The 12,128-nt window shown below is 45.4% G+C and overlaps 2 protein-coding genes across 2 annotated transcripts in view; both read right to left on the reverse strand.

Annotated features, from left to right (window-relative positions):
* LOC119217506 (cytoplasmic phosphatidylinositol transfer protein 1-like) overlaps positions 1-8,459 on the reverse strand; it is a 37,639-nt gene extending 29,180 nt beyond the window's left edge. Inside the window, exon 1 of the mRNA XM_037471187.2 lies at positions 8,134-8,459. Within this exon, the coding sequence (XP_037327084.1) occupies positions 8,134-8,181 (48 nt within the window). The 5' untranslated portion in view covers positions 8,182-8,459. The remainder of the gene's footprint in view (positions 1-8,133) is intronic.
* tppp2 (tubulin polymerization-promoting protein family member 2) overlaps positions 1-12,128 on the reverse strand; it is a 155,739-nt gene that overhangs the window by 53,214 nt on the left and 90,397 nt on the right. The gene's annotated exons all lie outside the window — the stretch shown is intronic.

The raw sequence follows: 12,128 nt of genomic DNA on the forward strand, positions 1-12,128 counted from the left end.
GCAGCGTTACATTGAGGATCTCGACCTACTGGGAACCGAGACAAACGGGCTCATTTCACGGCGGACGCGAGCGAGCTGAATCCGTTCAACTGGCCCAGAATGGCCGTTGTGAGTTATTTAGCGTTTGTGCGTTAAAAGGTTTGACCTGGGAAAAGGGAAGGCACTTCGAGCAGTTACCACACACAAAACACAGGATGTACTAGTACCCTAAATGGTACTTCAGTAATCACTGACTGAAAAGTTCATACTGTCGCCTTTTTGATGGGATGCGGTTGATTTTTGCCATTTTGATTATAACAGAACAAAATGACATCCAGCAGAAATGTGAGGTATTAAACTTGTTTAAATGCCTTGAAAGATGTGTCGCTTTTTGGCGTCCGTGTTCTTAAATACACTCACCGGCCACTTTATTAGATACCCCATGCTAGTAACGGGTTGGACCCCCTTTGGCCTTCAGAACTGCCTCAATTCTTCATGGCATAGATTCAACAAGGTGCTGGAAGCATTCCTCAGGGAGTTTGGTCCATATTGACATGATGGCATCACACAGTTGCCGCAGATTTGTCGGCTGCACATCCATGATGCGAATCTCCCGTTCCACCACATCCCAAAGATGCTCTATTGGATTGAGATCTGGTGATTGTGGAGGCCATTTGAGTACAGCGAACTCATTGTCATGTTCAAGAAACCAGTCTGAGATGATTCCAGCTTTATGACATGGCGCATTATCCTGCTGAAAGTAGCCATCAGAAGTTGGGTACATTGTGGTCATAAAGGGATGGACATGGTCAGCAACAATACTCAGGTAGGCTGTGGCGTTGCAACGATGCTCAATTGGTACCAAGGGGCCCAAAGAGTGCCAAGAAAATATTCCCCACACCATGACACCACCACCACCAGCCTGAACCGTTGATACAAGGCAGGATGGATCCATGCTTTCATGTTGTAGACGCCAAATTCTGACCCTACCATCCGAATGTCGCAGCAGAAATCGAGACTCATCAGACCAGGCAACGTTTTTCCAATCTTCTATTGTCCAATTTCGATGAGCTTGTGCAAATTGTAGCCTCAGTTTCCTGTTCTTAGCTGAAAGGAGTGGCACCCGGTGTGGTCTTCTGCTGCTGTAGCCCATCTGCCTCAAAGTTCGACGTACTGTGCGTTCAGAGATGCTCTTATGCCCACCTTGGTTGTAACGGGTGGTTATTTGAGTCACTGTTGCCCTTCTATCAGCTCGAACCAGTCTGGCCATTCTCCTCTGACCTCTGGCATCAACAAGGCATTTCCGCCCACAGAACTGCCGCTCACTGGATGTTTTTTCTTTTTCGGACCATTCTCTGTAAACCCTAGAGATGGTTGTGCGTGAAAATCCCAGTAGATTAGCAGTTTCTGAAATACTCAGACCAGCCCTTCTGGCACCAACAATCATGCCACGTTCAAAGTCACTCAAATCACCTTTCTTCCCCATACTGATGCTCGGTTTGAACTGCAGGAGATTGTCTTGACAATGTCTACATGCCTAAATGCACCGAGTTGCCGCCATGTGATTGGCTGCTTAGAAATTAAGTGTTAACGAGCAGTTGGACTGGTGTACCTAATAAAGTGGCCGGTGAGTGTATATTTGCAGCTGGAAGGCCAAGTGCTGCACAGTGGGTTGGACATTTTTCCTAGTTACTCAGGAAATAAACAGACTACAACTAATGTAGACATGCAGAAATGTCTGTAGTTCTGCATCTAAAAGTTATTTTTTAAATGTCTGAAATATGGATTATATACACGAGAGGGCTAATTAATAACATTTTCAAAACAATGTCCGTTTCCTGCATCGGACCACATCTCCACAGCTGTTTGTTGCATTGTTGGGGAAACTTTGCTGTTGGGATTCATCATTCTGGTTTTTGGGATTTGGCATCACCATCCTGTCAAATACGTAAATATCAACTGGATGGATCAGCAGAACATCTGGTGGACAGTTGACCTCCTCTAGTGCCACCTAGGGTTGTTTGGAGTACTATAAAATGTTAGCATGTTCACAAGCTAATGCTAAACATGGTAAATATATCTGTTAAAGCATGAAGGAATTGTTGGCTCCTTGTTATCAGGCCAAGCTAAATAGCCAAGACATCTGTGCCGAAGTCTTATCCGGATTCAAAAAGGAAAACAAACTTATATTGCTGATGTAAATTTTTTTTTTTAAAAACGACATTTATCGGCATGGCACATTCTAATTTGGTCATATCCCTTTCCTCTGCATTTTAAACCCAATTTAAACTGTAATATGAAAGAATAGACCCACGCAATCAACCTCTGAGCAACAGAGTTACTAGTCCTGTTAACCTGGAACGACAGCACTGTTTAGCGTCGCTCGTTACTATATCCGATGCTTATGGGAAGGTAAAACCCCATCATCTGCCTCATTATTTGACAGTTATCCTCGGGATCGTCTGACACTATAATCACTATAATCCACTCCACCATGGGAGTAATGGGAGGGATGGATCGCACTGGTTTCCATAGAGACACACCACGACAATGAAGTGATTCAGCATATAGCTATGTATAGCCAGTCTAATTTGTGTGTGTGTGTGTGTGTGGGGATATGTGGGCTGAGCTGATAGTTCTTCCAAAGACTCGTTGCACCTGTGTGTGGGCTGAAGGCACAGCAGAACAGCATGATGACCAGTGTGCGCCAGTGTATTATTATCCTGAGTGCAAAGAATCCACCAGCAGCAGCAGTGGAAGCAAAACTTTTGAAACTCTCACAGCACGTTCAAAACACATTACATAATAAAGCATTAAATTCCATTGGTGCGGACATGAAAGCCTCGACCCAGCTAACGACTTGGGCCGTTTAGTTAAAAGTGCTTTGTACACATTACAGCGGCAACCAGCAGTACCGTTTTAATGCGTTTAATGCCTCAAAATAAAAGCTGCTCAGAAACCTGGGGAAACACTGGGTGCATTTAACCATAGAGGACTTCCCTCTCAACCCAGCTTCATCTCCTTCATATTTAATGTGACGCCTCACCAGCTCCGTCGGCCTACTGTTTGTATAAAACGTAGAGCCAGTGACCTTGCGAGAAAAGAATCTGCCAAGTATCGTTCCAACTATCTGGCTGCCCTCATCCTGCTATAGCCAAATCCTTCCTTCTCAATCCATCCGCACTAATTGAGAAAAAAAACTAAAAAGGAAGACGAGTATAATCTTTGTGTCGCTGCGTCTCCTCTTGTGCCGCCCTTGTTGCAGCTCAAAGTCTTTGTACGGAGTTAAAGCAGGGACCATCAGCTACTGCACAAGCACAGCTTTTATACACATTTTACAAAGCATTGGCTGTGTGCGCGCGCGCGCGCGCGCGCGCGCCGGTGAAAACATCGACTAACACTACCAAAAGTTAAACCACAGCGGTGAGAAAGGAACATTAAAATGACATTTGATCAGTTGACAACTCGCCCTCCGTAGCCTCAAGTGCTACAAGCTAATCAGAAACGGAGACAAACCGTTAATACGGTCTAAGCCCTAATCAGCGGCAGAGCACGCGCTCTGCATGGCCGGTCGCTGATATGAAACAAAGCCACTTCAATGCTATTTTCAAGCTCGAGTGATTGCTTTATCGGTGTGACATTTGCTAAAGTAACACCGCTATTACAAGCCTAAATTACATTTGTGCAACACAATGTTTTTTTTAGGTGGACCTTTGTGTAATGTTCTCCCACGATGACCACGCGTGCCACAAGCAGGAGAAACAAACGGTTCCATGTCCTTCGTGGCGTCCGCTGTGCCTGACCGAAGCCTGTGAAATCTGCCATGATGAACAAAGACATGCGCTCGAGTCCACTTGTAGGAGGTTTGGCCGAGTGCCGCAAATGAATGTCTGTAATGTCAAGCGCTTTGAAGAGGCTGGGACAATTTGTCGCTCAGGTAATTCCATCAACGAGCCACGCTCTTCAGTTTGGCCTTTCACCATATTTGTGGAACAATCCCCACACGCAGAAGTATATTCAAGACTAGATAGAACAAATGTTTATGTAAGGCAAATGAAGCAGTCAAGTTTGTGAAAAGACATTTGTATTAACTCAACCACTTAAACCAGGATAACTTATGATTGTATGTGATCAAACAATCCCATTGGATGCTCATTAGTGGGTTGATGCAAAGGACACTAAAAGCTGCAGGGCGTGTTGCGCGATACTTACTGTTCTGCAGCAAGTGTTTCAGGCAGGAATACGTTTTTGTAAATTAGTTTGATATGCCACAGTAGCCGGAGAACCCAGTTTGCAGATTGGCTGCGGGGGTCCTCTAACGCAGTGTTTCTCAACTGGGGGGGACCCGTTTGTAGTGGGTTGCGGGCCTTTGCATGGGAACATTTTTTTTTTTTTTTAAATAACTAAAACTGTCATCCTGTGCTTTTATTTTGAAGGGACAGCGGAGTGTCTGTTTATTTTCCGGCTCGTCCGTCCATGTTTTCAGTCAGCGCGGCAATTACAACGCAAAAGCACCCCCCGACAACACCGCCAGCACCCCCCACCCCACCCCACCCCACCCCACTGCTCTAACTGCACTTTGCTGCAGATAAAAAAAAATTATAATAATTTAAAGGTGCAGGGCAAAACAACTTTCAGGATAGAGGTGATGGCATGTCCCCTCTATGTGCATGTATACATTACTGTTAATCACCACACACACACGTGTGTGTAGAAATGAAGAATATGTTGCAGGGAAAGGCGCAACGATCTCATGGCGCTCTTCTGAAAACAGCCCGTCTTGTGATGCATTATGCGCGCACGCGCACACACACACACAGCCATCTAGGAAATGAGAACAAGCCCTATCCGTGGATAATGGTCCATCACAACCCATGATGGTTTCCTCGAGAAGAGTAAATGGGATGTTGATTGAATCACCACAATGTCATGTAGACCAGATGGCCAAAAAAAATAAAGGCCTTGCACCTTACCATGACACCAAAGAAACAAACAACGCCTAACAGCGTGCCCATTTCCTAGACAAACCCCGGATCGGATTACAGAGGTCTTACAATGTGGAGAGAACTACATTTTTTCATTGTACAACTGCACAAATGGAAAATAAGATGGGATGTAATTTCACCTGCTTGGATGAGAAAGATTTAGGAAGAGAAATTACTACGAAAGGGGGGAGGGGGGGGGTAAAATGAATGGAGTAAACCAGGGAGGGAAAGTACCCTGCTGCCAGCACTGATGAAATCGGCCTTTTGTGAACATCTGGCTTAAATAACGTCCACTTATTATGCCTCAAGCCATTGAAGGGAGCGGTGCACAAAATGGTCACTGATGCTCGAGGGCGAGGTCTCTGCAACATGGACACGTCCGTGTACATCTGTGGCAGATCATCCGTCGTGGGTGAAAGCACAATGTGAGAGTGCCAAAGCGGTTCCAATCCGATTACGGTACTTCGTGGGTCAAATTGGTTCCAGACTGCACTTTCCAGCAAAACGGTCGTCTGTTCTGTGCAGTTTCACCTTTGGAATTGCAACTTTTTTTAGTCTAGATTTTAGTCTTTCAGACTATGAGATACTGCCATAATCCTCCAGGTTTGGCAAAGATATTTATTTTCTTATTGACTTATTGAGTTAATTAAGCTTTCAATGGGAGTCATTTTAGGTCGGGCTCAGGGTCCAGCAGTGAAATAAGGTCAAGTCATCCACAGCTACACTTTTAGTCGCCGACATCTTGCTGCAACAGTCAATGCGGCCGGCGTTCCGCTGGGACTCGGGTCAGCCAGAGGTTGGACGGTGTCAGCACGGGGGGGGGGGGGTCATGTCAGCCAAAGACAGAGAGGTGCAAGTGAGAGCTACTGCAACAGAGAGGACATGACGGTGGACACACAGTGGGAGAAGGAACACATCTATCAGAGTCTCCTGGGATGGATCGCCGCTCTGTCCTTCCCAAGGGGAAACAAAAAGGTAGGCTGATAAATGGACCCGCTCACAGCCGCTATCTCCAAAGGACAAAAAAAAAAAAGATTACTTCTTCGTTAAGTGGCTCCGGTTAGAGTTACAACTCAATCTTATGAGATGGAACCAATGTTCAAAACGCAGAAGCCATACTGGAAGGCAGCTCCTCCGACGTTACAGAACCTATCCAGACCGGATTTTCTTGAATTGCTTACACTGAGTCATCAAGGCCCTTATTACACAGACTGTTAATGTCTAATAAGAATATTACACTGCAGGATTTTTTTTACAAGTTCTTTTTACCATTGGATAATTTAGTTATTTTCTAACCTTAATCCCAGTCTTCCAGCTATGAATTTTTTGTTGGACATATAAATGAAGAAAGTCCGGGGAAAGGCAGCAGTGACGTGCCAGGCACACACCCAGACAGGCTGGAGATGAGTCACTGTGACCGGGCGCAGAGGCTCAAAAACACAGAACTTTGCTGAGTAATTTCCTGTGTGTGTGTGTGTGTGTACGCCGTTTGTGAAACTGATGCAAACGCCGCGTGGACAGCCATGCATCTGTAACATCTGCAGCAGACGGATGAGATGGGACATTGCACGGCCCCACGACTCCAGACAGACAGACTCACAAAAAACACGCAATTAGTGTAGTGACCCAGTCGAATTTCAAAGAAGGAACACCGCCCAAGTTTCCAGATTCGCCCCCCAACCTCTGGTCTCTCCATCCCCTGTAGTTTATCCTTACTCGCATCCATCTGATCCCTCTCCCTTTGGACACACAGGAAACTTTTAAAGACTACGCTCAAAATGTGCACAGCCATGATAAGAAAAACATAAAAATAGAAACAATCCAGCAGCAGCTCCTCTGCTCCCCCCCCCCCCCCCCCCGCAACAAACAATGACTCTTGCTTTCAAGGATTCACACCCTCTCCCGCAAAAGGAGTCTGCGAAAAGACAAAACAAAGTGCAGAGGCCTGTGTTGCAGGAACTATGGCCAACTAGGACCGGCGTGGTGCAGGAAGTGTTAGTCAGTCACAGTATATGGTAACAGGAAGTGGCATGCGTACAGCGAGATGGAAGGGCTGAAATGGCTCATCTTATTTTAGGTGTCGGACGCCGCTTTCTTTCAGTTCAGGTTAAAAGAATGCCAGGCAAACGCCCACAGAGACCAAGACACAAGAATCAGAAGATGGAGTTTCCCTTTGGCCCACAGGTTCTCATTGAAGGGGAACATAGTTCCATTTGCTTCCTAAAAATAACTACTTTTGAAGAGAAAACTCCATGATTATTTGGCCATGGAAGCACTTGATCAGACGCCACAGAATGGAACGTTACTTGCGTTTTCATCTCCGCATCTGAACCCAAAACATGTCAGTGGAGACCACAAGCCCTCTGCTGAGAGGAAACCCAGCAGCTACCCAAACACCGCACGCAGTGGCGACGGGCAACGATGACATTGGTGACAAAAGGAATGGGGTTACACACAACGCCGTGCAGCATTGCATGCAAGCCACTACGAGAGAGCGATCATCGTCACCTTCTAATTTTAGACGGGAGTCCAAACAAACAAACAAATAAGCTGGATGCAGACAATGCCCCAGTCTGTCCACCCGCGCGCACAGGTCGTGTAAACACTCCGCGGCGCGCGCACACGGCCGCTCTGCGCGCGCGTGTGTGTGTGTGTGTGTGTGTGTGTTGGTGCAACCATGCGTGGCCAATGGGGCCGCGTGGATGTAGTGCTATGCAGTCGGGAGGAGCGACGGTCACGTTAGGTCTCACAGTGGGGCTCCTACGGTGCCGATCAGCAGTCCCATTGAGCAGTCACAAGTACGCCAGGTACGATCCAAGCATCGGGGGGGGAAGAGTGGCAGGAGCCATGTGTGCGTTTACTATGCTTCGGAGGTTCGAAGTTGTTCTTCTTGAAGTGACGTAGTACATACAAGTAGTCGCTTAGGGGTGCGGAGTGGTTGGAGCGGGCGTGGGGGGGGCGGGGGGGGGGAGAAGTCGAGGCTCCGATAAAGCGCTTCAACGTTCGTCCGAATTGCGTCGGTGGCATTTCTCCTGCGCTCCGCGAGGCCCGCTGCCACATGCCCCGGGACGAGAGAGCCCCCCCAACAAGGTTCAGCTGCCAGGCGCCTCTGAACCACAGCGAAGATGACATAAACAACCCCCCCCCAAAAAAAAAAAACCCCACTCACCTCCTCCACTGTGAGAGGCATGCATATCCTGTACTCCTTCAGCAACATCTTCCCTCCCCGTGCGCGGCGCGTCTCTCTCCAATGGTCTCACGATGTGTCAGCGGGGCAGCCGAGTGAGTGATCCGTCCGCGGAGCCGCCGGGGTGTGTGTAATGTCTGGAGACGTGTCAGCGCATGTGGCGGGGGTGGTCGGCCCGGGTCAACAGATTGCACCCCGAGTAACGGCAGAGTTCTTTCATGAGGAACCGGCGGACCCTGTTCACCGGCTGGGGATGATTGGGCGCTAATGAGCTCGGTCTGGGATCGGCCCCGCTCTTATCACGGCGAGGAGTCAAGGTGGAGGAAACGGACCGGAACATGGAGGATGCATAGCTTCAAAATAAAGGTGTGGGCATTGTCGTGTTTAAAAGAAGAAAATGCCTTATACTTAACAACCGGTTTAAATACTCCTTTGTACCAGTTTCCATCAAAATTTTAAATCAAAATTAGAAGTTGTATGATGATTTGTATGAGACACAAATCCTGAGGTATGTGCATTAACCCTGGATGCTGTATTTTATTATTTTTATCTTTAGCTATTTATATTTGTGTATATGTAGTTTTGTGTATTTTCTCTATTTTCTATGTGTATTTTATTGTCTGTAATTGCAACGATGGCACTAAGGACTTTTGAGTCCATAACAAATTTCCCCCAGGGGACAATAAAAGTTCTATTCTAACAGTTGTAAATAAATGTATGTCAATGATTATTGTTTATTTCACCAAATTGTAGCCTGAATCCCAGTCTGGATTGCAACAATACATTTCTGTCTAGTCAATGTTTGTTTTTTAGTAGAGTAGATGGTCTATTATAGTTATTTGACTTAGGCATATCCAGTAGCTCAATGGATTTCTAATACATTTCTAAATGGTAACTTGTCGGGTGTGATCAATTTAACCAAGCATACAGAGATTTGTGTTTCGTCAGACGTACTCTGAAGTTCTATTTCCCGTTTGGTTTGAAATATATCAAAAAACAGGTCAACAAATGAACGTTTAATGCTTAGACAGCATTTCCTGTATTAGTGCTTATATGATAACCTTCTTCCTCTCTAGCTCTCAACACATTCATTCTTTCTCATAGAACAAGACCAATATTTTGAAAAATGTTTGACCGGATGTGACACTGCCATATGCTGGGGAGCTAAACACTAGGGTCGATTTTTGTTTTCTTTCCTTTCACGCACCGCTACGAACACACGTCCAATCCGCTGGTGCGGAGTCTCCTCCTGCTCAATAACTTCACACATCACGGCCATTGTCCACAAAGTTGACCTGACAAAACAAGAGGCTTCATCCGGTTCCCTCTCCTACTGCTCGAAGCGGCTTGCACACGCATCGGAAAATGTAAGCGGTTAAGAGACGCCCCAGTACCCCCCCCCCCCCCCCACACACACACACACACCACACCACATCTGTCTCACCCTTCCTCTCCGCCTCACGTGGAAGCTGCACACACGCGTGGTACTTGTCGGAGCTGTGAAAGTTTAAATGGAAAGAACATTGAAGATGTCTACGGAAAGAAAATGTGCGCGTTCACACGTTCCGCGTTTGATGGGCCTCCCCCATACAACACTTGTGTTGTTGTTGTTATGATCGAATTGTGAAATATTTTGTAACTTGCCAAATCAGTCACCTGACTAATGCTGAAGATCCAAGAAGATAAAAAAAAGGCTCTGAAGCGAAAAGCAAGAAAGATGACGCGGTTATGATCAAGTAGCTACACTCCTCCAGATGACAAATGGAAGATGGAGTCTGCTGAATTGTTTTGGCAAATGCCCTTGAATGGCTGGTAGGTCAAAGGACAGCTGAGTGACGAGTGAGGTAAGCCTGTATCTGTGATGAAAACCCTCCAAATTAGTCAGAAGGGATCTGTGTCTTGATCTTGATAAAAACAAGAAACACATTAAGCCCTCCCCTTTATTGAAGGGACGGGATGCATTGCCGACTTCATCGACGCCTGTGATTTATTTGCGCCTGTACTCAGCAAAATTAGAGATGCTGACAAACAAGTATTAAACACGTATTCAGCGTTTCCCCAAGAAATACATTTATGCAGGGTGGCAACCCCTCAGCAACGACATTTGAATGTTAACTCGCCACTCAATCCCCCAACTGCTGTGTGAGCAGCAGAGTGCCAACATGTCGGGGTCACCAACATGTTGGCACTCTGGGATACATGTACGTGCATCCATGGTTTACAGAGTAATTAAATAAATAGATGCAACAGGGATTAAACATCTCTCCACATAGGTGTTTGTAATACTAGTGTGGATTCACATACGGAATAAGAACTTTGTATGACTAATGTGCGAGTGCACATTATGAGGAAGATGAGTTGGATCAGTTGTTCTCTGTGTGTTTCAAACAAAGATACAGTCATTTTCCTCAGGTCAAAACTGTTGTGATTGGTTAGTCTCATTAACTGCTCATCACTCTTAATGAGATTGGATTCATCTTAAGTGGGCATTGTGAATTAAACCAGCCATATTGATAATTTAATAATCAAGTATATTGTAGATCTGAGAAAGCTTTGAAAAAAAATTTCACTGAAGAGCTGCATCTAACAGAAAATAAATGCTCCTTCACCCAAATGTATGCACTTGTTAGGCATCACAACAGTTAGCATGGTCTCAAATACTAAAAGTGATGACTTGGCCAGCAGGTTCAATATGCAATTAATTGAGTTATCTCATGTCAGATCACTAGACTACAGCCAATCATTTAATTGTACAATAAAGGCTTTTTTTATGCACACTACGTGAGTTCACTGACGTTTGTAATGCCTTAAAAAAAGAAATAGAAAAACCACAAACGACGAGAAGCTCTTTCACATCAGTTAGGTCATGAAATTAACTTATTTTATAAACATGTTTTTCGATCAATAAAATGTTCCTCTGGTGCCCTGGGATATGTCATGGCACGATGAAGGCTTTGTTCATTCAGTTTAATCTGATGCATAACACAATGAAGGTCTCTTTAGAAAATGCCAGGCTTGTATTTTGTTTCTGACAGTCTTTGTTAATAGTTATATAAAACCTTCAACCTTAAGGGCCATGGGACTGGGACAGTCTGTCATGTGAGTGGTGTCTCCGAACCAGCTGGCCGTTATTGGGTCAAAACCTGCAGGGTTATGAATGGTGTAATATTCCACGGAATAGGGAATCCTTCTTCTCCAGTATGACCATTAGTAGTGGATCCCAGGAGGCTTCTGTCTGCCTCTTCTGCAGCAGAGCTTTTCAAAACTCGCAGGAGGTGTCCATCATTTTACAGCTGCATGTGATTGGCTGCACATTCAAACATAGCTCCTCCCACGGTGGTCTCTGCCTCCAGGCATTTTATGACCTTCCCACCTGGCTCCACCTGATGGCCAGAACTGAAATCCCTCACTGACCTGACCATTACATAACATTTCATTACATGTCATTTAGCTGACGCTTTTATCCAAAGCGACTTACAATAAGTGCATTTCCACATAGAGATACAAACTCAGAAGAACAAGTAACAAGAAAGTACAATTTTCATCAAATAAGTAGTTTCAAAACATGTTAAAGAAAAGTGCCATTATAAGTACAATTTAAGTGCTACCATTTGTTAGTGTTTTAGTCAAGGTGGAGTCTAAAGAGGTGTGTCTTGAGTTTTCGGCGGAAGATGGCCAATCCCCATCATTAAACTGATTCGGGGTCAGGGTTCAGCAGGAAAATCACTGACCCGAATCACTGAAGGTAGAATTGAAGCCTTTCGAAGCAGTGGACTGTGTGATGAGAGGAATGCCCATTGTAGTCATTAAAGGGACACCTAGTGGTGCACTGTTGTCATTGGACAAGTGTCCATTCATATGATCGTGTCCACTCGCAAAGCTCTTCAATTACACTGACCATTTGACCAGTTCCAAATGATGTTTGTGTTACTTCATTATTCATTCTACTTTTTGCCATCAACAACACTATTATTATT

The sequence above is a fragment of the Pungitius pungitius genome, chromosome 9 (genome assembly GCF_949316345.1).
Source record: "Pungitius pungitius chromosome 9, fPunPun2.1, whole genome shotgun sequence".
NCBI lineage: Eukaryota > Metazoa > Chordata > Actinopteri > Perciformes > Gasterosteidae > Pungitius > Pungitius pungitius.